Source organism: Rissa tridactyla, chromosome 3 (assembly GCF_028500815.1).
Source record: "Rissa tridactyla isolate bRisTri1 chromosome 3, bRisTri1.patW.cur.20221130, whole genome shotgun sequence".
NCBI lineage: Eukaryota > Metazoa > Chordata > Aves > Charadriiformes > Laridae > Rissa > Rissa tridactyla.
Genome location: NC_071468.1, coordinates 43,563,032 through 43,580,755, shown reverse-complemented (window position 1 = coordinate 43,580,755; position 17,724 = coordinate 43,563,032). Strand labels below are relative to the sequence as shown.

The 17,724-nt window shown below is 35.8% G+C and overlaps 1 protein-coding gene across 4 annotated transcripts in view; it reads left to right on the top strand.

Annotated features, from left to right (window-relative positions):
* RYR2 (ryanodine receptor 2) overlaps positions 1 to 17,724 on the top strand; it is a 427,534-nt gene that overhangs the window by 349,368 nt on the left and 60,442 nt on the right. For all 4 annotated transcript variants that reach the window (XM_054193733.1, XM_054193732.1, XM_054193731.1 and 1 more), the window contains 7 exons: positions 15 to 149; positions 2,841 to 2,877; positions 4,406 to 4,517; positions 6,118 to 6,214; positions 9,690 to 9,793; positions 10,394 to 10,445; positions 10,587 to 10,640. In XM_054193733.1, the coding sequence (XP_054049708.1) occupies positions 15 to 149; positions 2,841 to 2,877; positions 4,406 to 4,517; positions 6,118 to 6,214; positions 9,690 to 9,793; positions 10,394 to 10,445; positions 10,587 to 10,640 (591 nt within the window). The remainder of the gene's footprint in view (positions 1 to 14; positions 150 to 2,840; positions 2,878 to 4,405; positions 4,518 to 6,117; positions 6,215 to 9,689; positions 9,794 to 10,393; positions 10,446 to 10,586; positions 10,641 to 17,724) is intronic.

The following is a 17,724-nucleotide window of genomic DNA, read 5'->3' as shown; positions in this document are numbered from 1 at the left end:
TCTTTCTCCTGCAGCTTGAGGATCCCGCCATTAGGTGGCAGATGGCACTTTACAAAGATTTACCAAACAGGACTGAAAATTCCTCAGATCCAGAGAAGACTGTGGAAAGGGTGCTTGATATAGCGAATGTGCTATTTCACCTGGAACAGGTTAGACACATTTTCCCAATTCTATTGCTTCTAATTCTAAACAAAAGTATTCAGCCTTTCATTTGTACTTTCACTGCTGTATTAATGTTCTGTTCTTTTTTCTCTCTTGATGGTTACTGTTTATGTGTTTTGCCTTGTGTTTTGTAATCCAATATCGCGGTCATATCGATCATGCAGTGTTTGCAGCATCTCCAACAATCATTTGTTTAGAAAAGGACTAAGAAAGTGATACCTATGTTTTAGCTTCCTTCTGGTGGATTTCAGCCAGCAGGAAGTAATCATTAAATTGTCCGTGGACCATGAAATGTGAGTAAAAGAAAAAATGCCTTTTATTCCAAGGTATTTTTCCTCAGTTGCGACTCTTGAATTATTGAAGTAGCAAGAAACTTAAAGCTGCCTACATAAATATCTGGTTCAAAGCTGCATATTAAAGCTGTATGGAGTAGGACAGTCAGATGACTTGATACACAGCTCCTCTAGTGATGACTTTAGAAAGCTATTTTCTATGTACTGGTTAAAGAAATTGTAAGAAGAATGTCCACTTGACAAAAATCTGTATGAAAGTGTGCATGAATGTGGGCAAGAATATATGCATTTAGAAAATCAAACTGGCATTCAAATTCAGAAAGTTCTTGATAATCTGGAAGTTTTAGCAAGACTACTCTTTGGTGGTCCAGCAAACTGCATGCATGCATGAACTCAGGTTTGATCATGCTGGTGCAATGGTGAATACAAACCAAGGCGTTAACCTGACCAGCTCAAATATTACTTGCTGCATTTCAAGAAACAGGAGAAGCAGGGTAGAGGAATGATTTTTCTGAGAAAGTTCTGGCAGAATCTCTAACTTGTTTCAGAATCTGGCTTGAAGCTGTATTGTTTTATCTAATATTTTTTGCATAAATAGATGAGCTTCCCATGTGACCTGGACTACAGTAACTTTCATTAAAAAAAAAAAAAACCTGTAATTTATTTTGTGTCCTTCTTCCCACTAACACTGATAGAATTTTGTTTGAGAACTTTGGCTCTCTGATTGAACTTGTCCCCAGAAATAGGTCAACCAAGAATAAATGTTGGAAGTTAGGTGTTTGTTGGTTGGTTTTGATTTTGGTGTTTTCCTCCCCTTGGGACAAGAATCTATTAATTATCTTTAAATTTTTAATTCTTGAAATTTTGAAACAAAAAACCCACAACACTATGTCAGTACATTTTACAAGTCAAAAACTTTATCAAAGACTCTATCAAAAACTTGATAAATTTAGTTTTCCTGTTTTACTTACTGAATTGTTAGCTATTTTGCACTTTAGACTTATTCTGTGTTTTCTAGGTTTTGTTTTTTGAAATGTACTCAAGAAACAGCACGTTAACTTCAAGGGTGTTCCTAGTGACAGGGATGAACGCTGCTGGTTACACCATAGTCTATAAACTGACTGCATATAAAATTTGCTCGGGGCTTTTTTTTTTTTTTCCTTTTCAAAGAACATTTGAGAATTCAAGGCTGCTCTGCCCTCTCATTAGATAAGTTGGTTTTACTTAGAAGCTGGGCACAGGTTTTCAGATCCCATGTCAGGAAGGTTCCATATTGTGATGAGATCAGTGGTTGAAGTCAAGTAGGAATCTGAGAGGTTGGTGAAAGTGCTTGTATACGCTTGTATACGCTGCGCAGCATTTGATTGCTAAAAGAGACTTATCAAAGTGTGTTGATATGAATACCTGTGTCCCAGCTGTTGCATCACACAACCCATCTTCATATAATTTGCCAGCCTTAATATGGACTTGCTTCAAGTTCAGCAGCCTTACACAGTGTGATAGAAGAGAATGAAGAGGAGTCACTAAAATTTACCTGTTATTGAATATGTGTGGAGCAAGCAAAAAGTGATAGAATGTGGAAGTAAATCCATGTCAATCATGGTTCATTTACTAGAGAGAGAGAGACAAGAGAACGGGTGTTGATTTGAAAGGATATAGCATGGCTGTGAGGAAGAAAGCTAGAAATGTGGGGGTCAAAAGGTCTTGTCTCTTACCCTGGTTTTATCAAAGTCAACCGAGCTGAAGGGAAATTAATTAGCATGTACAGAGTTGCAAAATTCAGCATTAGACTCTTGTATTTGAGTTCAAACAGCATATAAAATCTCTTGATTTCTTGATTTCTGGCTATACCATCAAATATACAAATTGGTTAAGCTTGTGTAGTTTGGAGAAATTGTTAAGGGAGTGAAACCCAAGGTGTATGATCCTTCTGTTTTCCATGTTCTGTCATAAGATCAGTCTCACAGAATATACAACACAACTGTATTACAGAACAGGATGGACTTCCATTGCAATACCAGATCCAACATTCCAGATCACTCCTTCTGATCAGACTTAAACAAAGACTTGTAGTGAAGTAAATACTGGCTGCTGTTATTCTGGGTGCTTTGCACCTATTTGTTTGAAAATTTGGCCATACAGCTTTACTTTTCTTCTGCAGACAAGTGCTCAGGTGCTTTTGTTACTGAAATGGGTAATGAATATGTGAGCACTGGGTCTGGTTTTATGATAGTCTTGAGTAATCCTTTGCTCTCCATATACAAATACTCCGTTCTCCATATATACATACTCTGAATGCTTTCTTTATTGCACTGGCAAAGATCAGTTCATTCTTTGTATTTTCTTTCCATGCACAGCTAATTTCTTTGTTTTTATTATTTTCAGAGATCTGCTTGCGTAGGCCGAGGCTATTTCTTTTGGGAAAGTATAGAGACTTTTATAGTTGATGTGAAGATATTACTAATTACCTAACTTTCACATTTGGGTTTGCCTGACTTCAAATTATTAGTGCTGACTTTGTTTTGTGACTGTAAATACGTTTGCAATGAATGCTTTTCTATCCTTTCTCTTAACAAATTTCATTTTTCATTTATATTTTATCTTTTGGAAGGAACTTGTTTTAGAGTGTCACCATTTAATCTTACAAGTGTAATTTATCCATTTTACTGAACGCTTGTCAGTATTTTAGTCTGTTCAATTAAGTGTTTATCATTTAACTGAATAATTTTTTGTATTTCACTAAACTAGAAAAGTCCACTTGGATCACTATGTTTGGATTGAATATTGAGTCTGCATAAACATCATCATCACTACATATTTTAAATAAAATGCCTTATTTTGTTACAAGGAAGAATCACCAAGTCTTTCAGGGTAGAAATGTTAACTTACATTGACTCCTCTGATGATTTTGGGAGGCAGAGGAGATATCATCCGACCAGCACAGTTGTCCGTAAAAGAAACAAACAAAACCCCCACAAACAGACAACCCACCACAAAAGACATCCGGCACCTTAGCTCTACAAAAGTTGTGTAGCGTAGATCAAATTATGTAATCTTATGAAGCAGTTGTGAAGTTAATCACAAAAACTGTGAATAGGCTGTGGGAAAGGAGTGATCTGTAGCACAGTCTGCAATGCTAATTGCTGGTTATCCAGTCAGGCTATATACTGTTGCATGCAGTTGCTCTTTTGGACCACAGTGGTCATTTTCTTCTGATGGAAACAAGGATGGAAGGTGGAACAAAAGAAAATTAAAGAGCAAAAGATGAGGATGGAGCACACCCAATTTCATCTCATGCTACTGTAGAGCCAGGATGCAGAAAGAGAATATATCTGAAGACAGAGCTGTAATATTATGAAATGCAGTTGAAGTGATTTGGAATATCTTCTGTTCATTCTAGCTATGCAGATTCATGGGAGGAGTTTAGTCCTAAGTAAGCCTCCATGCCTGTCTCTTGTTTTTTAAAGTTATTCCTGTCCATTGTAGCTGGTCACGGTAAATACTACAAATAAAAGATTAATTGTATTTAAGACAAATCCTTTAATAGTATTGTCTGAGGCAATGTGGAGGTGTGCAATGTAGAGAGTTACATATAAAAGACAGAAAGAATGAAGAGTCTTTGTATCAAAAGTTAAGGTTTCCTGAGACATGGCTTCAATTATGATAATATTCAACCTAAAAGATATAATAAGTAGGATGCAGTAAAAAAGGATAATGTCTATATCATACAAGGAAAGGGAGATTTTTGCTTTTATTTTCTAAGTTCTGATTCTACAATTTGGCTGATCGCTTGAACTCTTTCTAGAACATTTTTTTTCCCATCTATTATTCTTCTGTTATCTTTCCACTTGATTTATCTGTTATCTCACATTTTTATTATTATTACTATGCTCGGGCAGTAGGGACATCGCCACATTGTTTATTTTTCCGTATGTATTTTATGTAACAGGTTGAGCATCCTCAACGGTCAAAAAAAGCAGTGTGGCATAAGCTGCTATCTAAACAGAGGAAAAGAGCAGTAGTTGCTTGCTTTAGAATGGCACCATTGTATAATCTGCCAAGGTAAGAGCTATATTTGTTCTGTCTTTAACAAATACATTTATGTTCATACGGTGCTATTTGGTGAGATCAAAAGGAAAAAAAACATGTAAACCAGTAATTGATAAACTGTGTGGTAATGTACTTTGTATATTACTTTCTTTTAATAGATCTAATTACTTTATTATATCTTCTGAAAAGAATAACAAAAAGTATAATTTTAGATTTCTGGTTTTCTCCTCCTGCTGTTATTCCACTTATTCCTCCTGGTATGTTTTCTTCTCTGAAAAGTCGTCACCTTTCATAGGAGATAAATGCGGAAATGGACGTAATGGTGTCACAGTAATATCATCTTGGGAGAAAAATTTCCTCCTAAGCCATGGTATAGCTCTGGAAATGTGGAGTTAACTTTACTATTAGATGCTAAATGCTCTATATGCAGGAAGTAAACTGTTTATCTGAAAACTTGTCTATGTATTTTGCACTTTTGGGAAGAGCATTCTATTAGACAAGAAATATATGCATATACTCTAGGCTTTTCACACCTTTTCCTGTGGCTCCTTTTCCTCTTCTTTCTTGTTTAATAGAGAATGGGATCTATAGTCAAGCAAGTTTCAGAATCCTGAGGTTCTGGAAGCAATGAATGTTCTGAAAAAATAGACATCTGGTTTTTTTTCATGCAATTGCTAAAAATAATTTCCAGAACACTTGCGTCTGATCTCTTCAGTATAATAATGTTCTCAGTTGTTCTCAAAAGTATGTGTATTATTACTATTACCATAGTTAGTAGGATGAATCTTAAAGTATGTCTCAGGAAGCACAAGGGCACGAGAATGACACTAGCATGAAATGGGGCTGCCATGACAGTTGAAAATAGAACAAAGATATTTCCACCTGTAGCTGTTCTTACTTTAACAAGTAGGTCACCTGCACATAACTAGCATTCCTGTATATTTTAATTATACTTCTTCATTTCAGTGTATAAGACTGACAGTTGTTTAAAAAGAATTAAGATGATTGATAAAATTCTTCATGGAGAATTGGTTGTCGCGCAGTCTGTTTTGCATTGAATCCTCAAGAAAAAAACCAACAAAACAGTAAACATCATCATTGGCTTACTCTATTTCCCCTAGCCTCATCATCCATTTAATTTCATGCAATTTAGAAAAAAATGGTTTATTATTTTAGATATGAAAGTCTAATTCCGAAAATTAAAAAAGTGCAATTATTTGAGCATAATATGTTGTCTATTGCTGTTATTTTAATATTTAAAATAAAATATTATGAAAATACTTTATATTCAAAATAAATGTGGCCAAGATTTTATTTCTTACCCGTGTTTAAATTTCTTTAAAGTTCTATTTATTATCTGTTCTTAATATCATTATTATTACATTTTAATATCAGTTTTACAAGTTGATGGGACACAGTTTTGAATAGAGCATTTTAATGTAAACTTAATTTTTAAAATAGGTGCTTTCAGCATGTTTTACCATAGAAATTTTGCTTTCTTTTTAAATGGTAGTTGTAGTGACTGGACAATTCTTCAAGCTAAATGAAATTCATATTGACCAAATCTTCTCTCTAAAGGTTTACAGCTTTTGTTTTAAATGTCCCTTTTTAGGCACCGAGCTGTCAATCTCTTTCTTCAAGGCTATGATAAATCTTGGATTGAAACAGAAGAACACTATTTTGAAGACAAACTGATAGAAGACTTAGCAGTATGTCTGGGTGCAAAGGGTCATGGGAATGTATTATGGATTAACATTCATGTTGTGTAATAATAATTATAAGTCTGTGAGGTACATAAGATATCATCTAAACTGTCTCTACCCAAAGGGATGAGCTATAACCAAGTCACTCTGACAGGTGTTTAAAATTACAAGTGATGGAGATTCCAGAATTCCCTCAGGCAGTTTGCTTCAGGGCTTCCATAACCTTTTATAAAGCTTTTTAAATTTGTGTCTAAATGAGATGCCAGTTGCTGTCATTCCCCTCTCTCTTATCTGCTGCCCTGTGGAGAACAGTCTGTTCTCTTCTTTCTTTGCAGTTGGCCTTTATGTATTTGAAGTTTTCATAACCCACATTAAAACCATTTAAGTCAAAAGGTTAGAATATGAAACTAGGCAAATTCTAGTCTTTGATTAATCAGTCCCTCAGAAGCAGACATGAAAAAGGGTGTTCACTGGAATTGTCTCGCAGAAGAAGCCTCTTGTATAGTTGGTCAGGGAGGTGAAGATTTTTCTCAGCAGTAAAGTGTTAAGAGTCATGTCTTTAGCCTGCTAAGTCCCCAGAGTGATTTTCGGTAAAGGCTTGTGTCCTCATCCCTTACAATTGTCTCTCAGAAAGGTAGTCCTTTCGACGGTTGGGTAAGAACTAGTACTAGGAAATTATTCAGTCCCTGTGAGGCCAACAGAACGCAGTCTGAGATCAGTCTTTTTATTGTGAGGAGAGCCTGCTCTCTGCAATAGAAAGAGAGGAAGCTAACTGGAAAATTTCTATTAGAATACAATAATAATTTGCTTTTACTGTTTAAAGCTTATGCTTACAACCAACTATGCAAGTTGCAAACAATTTTGAAAATAAGAATCAAAATAGTAAAAGGAGGATCAGCAGCAGTGAACTCAACACAAGCAGACTATGGAAGTTCGTTTTGGCCTGCCCACATGCAGAATTCATTTCTTGTGGCATCCGAATTGTATGATCGAGCATAATGAAAAAGCAAGAGACTTCTGCAAATACTTACTTTATATACGACCTTTTAAACGGATATCTTCATGTGTCCCAACACGCTGCAAATGTTTTAAATAATGCAGGTTCATTGCCAAAAATAATTACGTTTTAGCAGTTGAGAGCATGAGGAATGTGGAACAGCATAGCTCTTTGCCTGTGTGTGTGTATGTATATGCAGATATATGTGTGCGAAGAAATAACCCATCATGGTCATTTAGTTGTCTCTGACATAAAGGGTTGTCTCCTTACCTTCTCTATGAAACCGTATCTTTGCTAAGTTTATGAAGAACTGCTTGCTGGCAGGTAGCTTATGTGAAAAACTGTCTTGGAGAAGACAGAATCAGACTGGATTGTCTGTAATCCTTTAGTAAAGGACCACAGGCATTCCCTTCTAATTCCTCAAGCATACAGATAAGTGTCTGTCCAGTGCTTTCTTAAGGACAGATGTATTACACTTTTCATTCAAAAGAGCAAAACTCCATCTTTCTTTTAAATAAATTTCTATCAAATTTTTGCTGCTTTAGAGCACTCTCCTGGAAGGGTGAGAGTTTGAGGTTCTACTCTTCAGATCTGTGGAGCTGACACAGACTGTTGTGTGGACTTTGGGAAAGATATGATTGTGATGCTGGTGAGGTTCTCTGTCCCTCTTGGAGAAACTGTAGCATGGTGTAGCAAGGAATTTAAGATTTATAGGACTGTCAAGATGGAATCCCAGCATAGGCTGTGGTGGCAGAGCTTGTCTGGAAAGGGACAAAGCAGGAGCCTTGGGTTCTCTAACGTATGCTTTGAAGGGTTGTCTGAAGTTTCTGAACTGTTCACTTATTAGATAGGAAACTGGAACAATCCAGGGCCTGGAAACTATAACCAAGACTTCCAATCCTTTAACTCTCTGTAGTCAGTAAACTACAATGTTGTATGCTGTAGGACATTCTTTCTCAATACTGAGAATCTTGAACGCTGTTTTCTGCTAAGTGAAAATAATTTAAAGGGAGAAATGCAGTAACAACTACCCCCTTCCTGACTTTGCCAGATCCAGGCAATTTATAATTATTATAATTTATATTATAATAATTTATAAGAACAGTGTGTGTAATGGGTGTTTACTAATTAGATGATGTAAAAATTAAATCTTAAATCTTCAACATTTAGAAATGGCAACTAAAACTTGCCTAAAGTATTTTTTTTATCCTCTTATAGTATGTTCAGTTAAAGTTTTTTATTTTACACTTAAATAACTATAGGGCAAATGTCTCAAAACATTAAAAATTAAGAATGCTTATTTCCCAGAAATGTCAGAAAATCATTTGGTTCTAATGTTCATGCTATGCTTTAATAGTGAGCTCTACTTAACTCAGTCATTGGTGAATTTGATCCTCCATTTAATTTGAATTAAATATATAAAAAGTAATAATTTGTATTAAACGTTAATGCAACTTCTGCCCTTTTGCTTCATCATTTTTGATAACACTAGAGAGGTATTCTGGTTGATAACATTACCAAGTATAGAATGCTGCCATTTAATTAAAGAGAACGGTCAGAATCCTAAATGAGATTGAAATAAAGAGCAGGGGAAGACCTCAATAATGGTGAGATATAAATAAAGTTACAATTTGCAATGTTCAGATCTTGTTATTGATACTGAAAATATTGTTACATATTGCAAAATGTGAAATGAACCTTAGATGGCTATCACAGACTGGGATGTGAAACAATCATTGTGCATATATGTCAACTGAAGTGAATTCTCAGCTGCAAACAGTCATGTTTGGTACAGCTAAGTGGAAAAGGTAGACTTCATAGGCATATATGAAGTGTAGGATACATAGACATCTATAAGCATTCCCACAGGAATGTATTTGACACTAGCGCACACAATTTTTTGAATGATATGTGATTTTTTTATATATTATTGATTTGTTGTCTTCTAAAATTCTACATCCTGCCAGCATTACTGATTTTGGTAGATATGGTTCCTTCTGTCCAGAACTATTGGTGAGCTTCAAGTTGGGATTTCTGCACCCTCAAAGCCACTCAGAGTTCCTCAGCGAACATTATACATGGCTTAAGACTTGGAACAGAGGATTTTAATTTTTAGCTGATAAAGCTTGTTAACATAGAGAGGAACAGACAATATAGTAGCAAATAATGGCATCTGGTTACCACTCATTCTGGGTAACATCAGTAAAAGATTGAAGTTATTTTCAGAATCTAAGGAAGAGGGTTAATTTTTATGAGAAGTGGAAACCCAAAGCTTTGCAAATGGTATCATCTTTGTAATTCTTCATGGTCATAAACAAGGTCAGGATTCAAGCTCTTTTCATACTTTGCTTGGAACTTGTTTCCTCTCGTTGTCCAAGTCAGAATTACATATGTGAGTATTTCATGTTTAATAAATTGCACAGAGTAAAACATTTTTCAGTATAGATAATTGAATATACTTTTAAAATCTTTTTTTCCCTAAAGAAACCTGGGGAGGAACCACCGGAAGAAGATGAAAGCCTTAAAAGAGTTGATCCTTTACATCAACTTATTCTGCTATTCAGTCGAACAGCCTTAACTGAAAAATGGTAGGGATGGTGTGAGAGACTGCAGAGTGTGTGCAGATTTTCAGATTCCTGTACTTGAAGTTATACATGTCACTGTTCAAGTGAGATTGCATAGACTAGGCCAAAATGTGCCTATGTAGGTATGGTGAGTTTGAGTTACACTGAAACCTCTTTAGCCTGTAGTGTGTAAAGACATTTTAATGTGACTGATAATGAGATCTAAGGAGTTTTCTACAGACAAACAGATGTCCCTATACACTTTTTCGCAGTTATGGATGCTGTGTTCAGGACTTAATACACCTCTCTCTTCTATGTTCCCTATTGACAGATAAATTCTGAATGTGAAATATAAGTATATTCTAGGTATAATGGAAAAATTAAATACGTTCGCTTCATTGGAAGGTGTTTATGAATTTCTGGGCACTATGTTTGCAGATGGCTTTACTTTTCAGTTTGTATTAGTTATTCAAATCGTCGCTTTCCAGAAAGACTTTTGTAATTAATTACGAACGTAATCCTTTAAAAAGATTTTTTTAAGATGCTTAAAAATATTTTTGAGCTCCAATTCTCTATAATGGCGCTAATCTTCCTCATTTTCCCTTTCCTCTCTCTATTAACCAGCAAATTGGAAGAGGATTTCCTGTATATGGCTTATGCTGATATTATGGCAAAGGTAACTTTTTTGCTATATCTTTTGCATCTTTTCTGTTTTGATAAAATTAATGAAGAAGATCAAGAGAAATTACGTGTAAAGTGAACTAAGGCTTAAGACACCTCACTTATCAGTAAATGTTTTCTTTCTACATGGTGTCAGAGCTGCCATGATGAAGACGATGATGATGGTGAAGAAGAAGTGAAGAGTTTTGAAGTAAGATTATACTTCTGTTTTGCTTTTCTTGTCATATTAGACATTATTTCATAGCTTTCAACTGACATTTATGTTTCTTGGTTCATGGCTTACTGCAGCTTATTATGCCAGTGAACTGCATGTCAGAAGCTGGATTGGCAGATATGAGTCACCAGATTCATAGTAGTAAAACAAAAACATCCGTAGTATCACATAATATAAGATTATAGAGAGAATAATTTAGCAGATCTTACATGATTATCTGATTGACTTTAACTTTTTAGTTGTTGAAGAGAAATGTTACAGATAGTAACTTATTTTGGAAGTCTGATAATAACAGGCTGTATCTTGTAAACTATATAATACTGCTTTTTGCAGTTGTCATTTACATTCAGTATCAGTAATTTATACAGTATTTTTATGTTCACATATAGATTGGTACTTCTTAGTAAAAGGTGAGCTTTTATTCATCAATACTGCCAAGCTTTTTCTTATGTTGAGAATAGGAAATCCATATTTATTGTTGTTTAATGTTGAGTTTTTAGTGTTCATCACTATATAAGGAAACGCACTTACATGAGTTGAATACAAGAGACGAGTCCTCGTCCTGTGTTTGCTCTGGGATCTGTCTCTCTTTTTCTGTTAATAAAAAGGAGTTTACAAGAAATTTATCTGTTCTGAGGGGCACTGAGGGAATTAGCTTGTTATTTTTTTTTAATGTTTTAATATATTTTAGCAGGTTATAATTCTGGCATTTAAAAGTTGTATTATTTTTCAAATCAATTTATTTTTATCTTTAATATATTTACTAAAACACAGAAGCATGAAATACATGCTTTTATTATTTCTTACTTTTTTTCCAAATATACTGATTGATTTGTTGTAAAATTATCTGTGATGTTTTGATTTTTGAGGAATGGTTTGGAGCATACTTACTTTTACTCCCATTGTTTTGTACACATCAGATGTTCTGTATGTTTTCTACATGATGCTGCATGAGATAGCACTGAATTATTTAAGTATGTATTGCCTATTTGGCTGTATACAGAAATCAGAAAGAATACCAATACCAAATTCAGTCACTCAGAAGTTCTAGTCCAGTTGAGTTACAACTAATGTACACAATATACAAATTTATGTTTCTTGGTAAATATCTAAGTATGAATCCAAATTTCAGTGCTTTTTTTTGTTGGTTTTGTTTCGTTTTGTTTTTCCTTGAAATGCAATGTATAATGTATTGTTGATTAAACAAATAATATTTATTTTTATAAGTTTTTGTCAGTTGGCCCATGCATGCTTGTTAGATACCAAAAGTCTTGTGCTTATAAATGTGAAAATTTATAAATAGGAAGTCATTGAGGTGAATGAACAAAATTTATCAGTAAGAGATTTATTAGTGCTCCTTACCTAAGTTATGAGTTCCTTGTTCAGCATTCAAATTTATCTTTTGAGAGAAGATCCTGTTCATTTGTTTCTCATGATTCTTTTTTCTGTAGCTATGAAACTTATGTTCAAATAATGTATTAATCTGTTCAAAAGACAATTTTGTGTATGTATTTGGTCAGTCACCTGCAGAAAAAAAGTTTTGGACTTCTTTTTCTTATTGCTATTTCGCTTCTTGTCCTTGCCCTTCCTTAAGGTGACAGGATCACAACGCAGCAAGGTAAAACAAAAAAATATGTGTGTATTTGTCTGGGTCTAATTTTGTGACTTTTAGGCCCAACATCTTGGATAAGTTCAACTAAAGGGTCTTGAAAATGTTTTTAACATTTCAGTTTCAGCATGACATCTCTACCAAACCCTTCTTTTGCACAAACTCTTTCTAAAAACTCCAAGAATTATTTATACAAAATATGTCATATAAAGTTACGTTGCCATTTTGGGGAAAACAGAGTGTCACTTGCCTTGTTCATATTGTTTTGCTGTTCTTGCCTTTTGTGCATCAGTTGTCTTCTTTCTGGTTATAACTTAATTTGAATGATTAAAATCACTTATTTTGGCTCTTAAGGGAAAGCAGTTGGACATTTTTTCTGTATCTTAGCAGACGTGCATTTCTGATACAGTAGTATAATTCTGTTTCCAACGTTTGTCACAGGGAGAGCATCAATTATATTACAGTTTATCTATTATTCAGATCCTTTGGAACAGACTGGGTCCTTAGCCTTCATTGTGATAGTATTTGATAGAAACTCCATACTCAAAGTGATTCCTAGTTGTTCCATGTTTTTCTCTAAAAGCATAGAGCCAATAGCTCTGAAATTTCACAATGTTACTTTTTTTAATTGACTCAATTTCTTACACAATCTTTTGTGTCTCATTATGCAAGTCTCACCATTTGTTTCTAAAAGGTGGCCCGTGGCTTAAGCACCTGCCTACTTGTCTACTTCATGCAAGTAGAAGCCTCAGTTCCCATTGTTGACTCAGGCTGCTTGCTGATAGCCCTGTGGCTAATGCCAGCTAGACTTGAGATTGGGAATGCACAGATTTAGCTGGTGGGCAGACTTCAGTCCGTAGCTTCAAAGTTCATGGCCTATGGCAATATGGGGAACAATTATAACGTTCTCCATTGAAAAGAGCAAGATGGTTTTGGTGTTTTGATTGCTAGCACTTCTGTTAACACTCAATTCATAAAAGAAAAAGGTTCCCATACAGCTGTGTAAAGAGAAGATGTATACCAGGATCAACTTCACTTTTATTCCTTCAGAAGTTTGCATAGGTCTGTTCCATCTTCATACGATAAAAGTATTATCCTGGAAGATGAATGCACTCACACAGCCTCACAAAAAATTGTTTAAACGGTATTGTAATTGCCACAAAGATGAAGTACATGCTACAAAGCCCCAAAGGAAGTATGTAAGCAATCTAATAGTATAATTTCTTCTTCGTTTCTTCCATTAATTCAGCTATTCAAATACTACATGTCTACCACTGCCTACCTGGTTACCATATACTAAATGTTATATGCTCCATAGAAAACTTTCTGTCTTGATGAGTGAGAAGTGTTTTAAAAGGGAAAAAACCACAGTGAATAATCCTTAATTCCTTCATGCATGACAGGAAACAGTTGTGAAGATATATACCGTGTATACCAGCTGTGCGTATGTCTGCATTTGTGTGTTTCTGTCTGTCAGTCTATCTCCAAGTCCAATGTTGAAGGCAGTTCTTTTATTCCATGGTCTGGATGCATGTGAAAAGACTGACTGTTCAATTTGTATGCGAATAAAACTCTGTTGCTCCTGTAGAACTTTAAAAATGTGTGACGTTCGAAATCCTGAATCTTTTCAGTCAGAGTGACAGAGACCTTTTGGCAATCTTAAAATGTAATAAAGGTGGCAAGTGTATTTTATCGGCAATTTTGATGCCCATATCTCATGCAGCGTAGTCTCATTTTTGTACAAATAATCTGTATTGGGATCACTGTGTGGGCAGTAGGGAGGTCACAATATAAACCTACAATAAAGTTGTCTGTACGTTATTATGTGCCTGTCTGCATTTGCCTGCTAGTATTTGCTTTGAATTATTATGATTATCTTTGCTCCTTGCCCTTTGTCTTTAAGTTAACTTTCTATCATATTGAACAGACGCTCAATTGACTCCCTGTAGAGTTGCTGTCAGTGTCCCCCTTGATTCTATCTGATAGGAATTTCTTTCCAATATAAGTGTCTCACTAGCTGAATGCAAATTCATTTCTGCATTTGAGTCACTGACTCTACTGGTTTGCTACCTATCAATGTGCTTTAAATGCATGTAGGATGGGAACTCAAAAAAAGGAATCAAAACCTAGCTCATCTTTTTAAAATAATTTGGTTTAAATTGCTTTAAATTTGCTCTTCACTGCAAGAAAAGGAAAGGGGGAGATAGAGTTTCCTATGTCAGTTTTCTTCATCCCTGTTACTGGTAGCAACTTTGTTGATAGACTTTTGTATTGACTAGATTTTTGTCAAAATGATACATTGTGCTGTCACTTATCTCAGGCACAGAAGGACTTGCAAGTTTCAATACATACAAATAATGCAAGCTCTTGAGGCTCTAGCCCATCAGACATGGTCACTGTTATCTCTCACTGTCACAAAGCCTGCATAAATGGAGTGACTATATACCATGTATTTACAATAACTATTTTTGTTAAAGAGTGATGGGAATTAAGGTCAGACTCCTAGAATGATTAGAGTTGGAAGGGACCTTAAAGATCATCTAGTTCCAACCCCATGTCCCATGGGCAGGGACACCTCCCACTAGACCAGGTTGCTCAAAGCCCCATCCAACCTGACTTTGAACACTTCCAGTGAAGGGGTATCCATAACTTCTCTGGGCAACCTGTTCCAGTGTCTCACCACCCTCATTGTAAAGAACTTCTTCCTAATGTCTAATGTAAATCTCCCCTCTTTCAGTTTAAAACCTTTACCTCTTGTCCTATCGTTACAATCCCTGGTGAAGAGTCCCTTTCCACCTTTTCTGTAGGCCCTTTTTAAATACTGGAAGGCTGCTATAAGGTCTCCCCAGAGCCTTCTCTTCTCCAGGCTGAACAACCCCAACTCTCTCAGCCTGTCCTCACAGGAGAGGTGCTCCAGCCCTCTGATCATCTTAGTGGCCCTCCTCTGGACTCACTCCAGCAGGTCCATGTCCTTCTTATATTGGGGCCTCCAGAGCTGGTCACGGTACTCCAGGTGGGATCTCACCAGAGTTGGAGTTAGAGGGGCACAATCATCTCCCTTGAGGTGCTTCTTTTGAAGGCCATGCTTCTTTTGATGCAGTCTAGGATGCAGTTGGCTTTCTGGGCGGTGAGTGCACATTGCCAGGCCATGTTGAGCTTTGCATCCGCCAACACCCCAAAGTCCTTTTCCTAAGGGCTTGTCTCAATCCATTCTCTGCCCAGCCTGTATTTGTGCTTTGGATTGGCCCATCCCATGTTCAAGACCTTGCACTTGGCCTTGTTGAACCTCATGGGATTTGCACAGGCCCACCTCTCAGAGGTCCAGGTCCCTCTGGATGGCATCCCTTCCCTCCAGTGTGTCGACTGCTCCACACAGCTTGGTGTCATCGGCAAACGTGGTGGGGGTGCACTCAATCCCAACATCCATGTCACCAACAAAGATGTTAAATGCTACCAGTCCCAGTACCAACCCCTGAGGAACACCACTCGTCGCTGCTTGCCACTTGGACATCGAGCCATTGACCGCAACCTTTTGAGTGTGGCCATCCAGCCAATTCCTTGATCTATATATTGATTCTTAGGAATTAAATATTCCAATTAGTATGCAAAAATCTGTTCCTCGTTAGTTTTTCCCACCTATAGTGGAATGGATGCAACCTAACCCATGGTTTCACTATCCACAACTACAGGATAAGTTATTTATATATCTACTACAAAAACACAAACCTTTGGTTAAGTAAGATTCGATCAGTTTTTACGTGTTGTCATAAGGAAGGTAGAATTCTTTTTTTAATTTCTTACATGCTGATGGTGTTTATATTGTGCTATTTGTTAATGCCAGGACCTTCTTTCTTTTTCCTCCTTGTGTTTCCCACCACCCTATTTCCATCAGTCACTGTTTTGTAATTCTATGCAAAAATAAAGAGTCTTTAATTCAGTTAAAGAACTCATGATGTCCTCCACTAGACAGTCAGCTGTTCACCACTCATTTACTCCTACTCGTTGCAGTGTTTTGATTCCTCACAATCTAGTTCATGATATAAATAACATAGGATCAGTTCCATTAATACATTCTTTATTATAAGGTCAGCTGTTTTATAAGGTCAACTGTTTCTCAGTTTCTTGCCTATCTGGCAAGGCAGTTTTGGGCTGTATGGATAACCTCCCATTGACTACGGGAAATGTGCAGCAGAAGTCTTGTAGAGAATCTTTTCTACAAAGTGAATAATATACCGAGGCTTTTCTTTGGGTTTCAGTTCAGGGGCTTAGTGATAAATGATGACTGAAGACTATTCATTAAGATCTTTCATTGCATCCTCTGGCTGCTTCCCATCTTTTGTGTTTTTATCAACATCTCTTCCCACTACACTTTTTCTGCTGCTTTTACTAGCGTTAGTGTGGTGGTTTTCAAGAGTACTCATAGACATCCGCCTGCCCTGTCTTTCAACTCAGACAGCAGCTTGGCACTCCATGCTTCGCTGCTGTAGCACAACAGAACTGGTTAAAATCTAAGGCAATGCCTTTGGCAGCCATATAGATGATTCTATAGAATCATAGAATGATTCGGGTTGGAAGGGACCTTAAAGATCATCTAGTTTCCATCTAGTCTGGGGTAAAGGAGTGATGTGTTTTGAAGAACAAATACATTGCAATGATTAGGTGACCATTCATAGCTTCCGTGTTCTTTGTTCATTTTTAATGCAGTAATTACGTAATAATCTTACCAAACTTATCCCAGTACGTAAGATTTTCCACTCCAGTTAACTGATTTAATACCAATCGTAGTGGAATCTTCTAAATGATCCTTTAACCTTTTTTATTATTATTCCTATAGAGAGTTAGACATCTATGTCAGCTATTTCAAATACATCAAATTTGTCACACAACTTAAAACAAGAAAGGTTCACACAGTTTGAAAATAATGTGTAGTTCTCTATCTATGTAACATTGGAGAAAAAAATTGGCAACTGAGAATACATGGATTTTTAAGTCATCCAATACAATACTTTTTTCTTTTAGAGACTCAATACTTTGGCAGTTCCTGTCTACTTGATTAAGAATTAATATGTTGAGTGATTTCATCAGCATGGCAAGAATATGGAGGCAGTATGTAGGAAACAAAACTAACTTCCTTGCCAGAGAGGAACATGTAATTGAATGACAGTGTAAACATGATGACATCAGAACAGATATTGCTACAAGCTGAAACGGAGACTTTTTAACCAAAACAAAATAAAATGTGTAGTAAAGGTTTTTATTTCAGGATATCTTTATTACTGTGAATTTGTAGCTCAGATTTAATGCTATTTTAACACAGAGCAGTATTTTGTTTAGCTTAGTATATTTTTTTCAACTTTATATTGTTTGAAACAATATATTTATAATATAACATTAAAGTTTTTAAGACAGATTATTCAAAAGCTAGGAAATGTGAAATACAATGTTGATAAA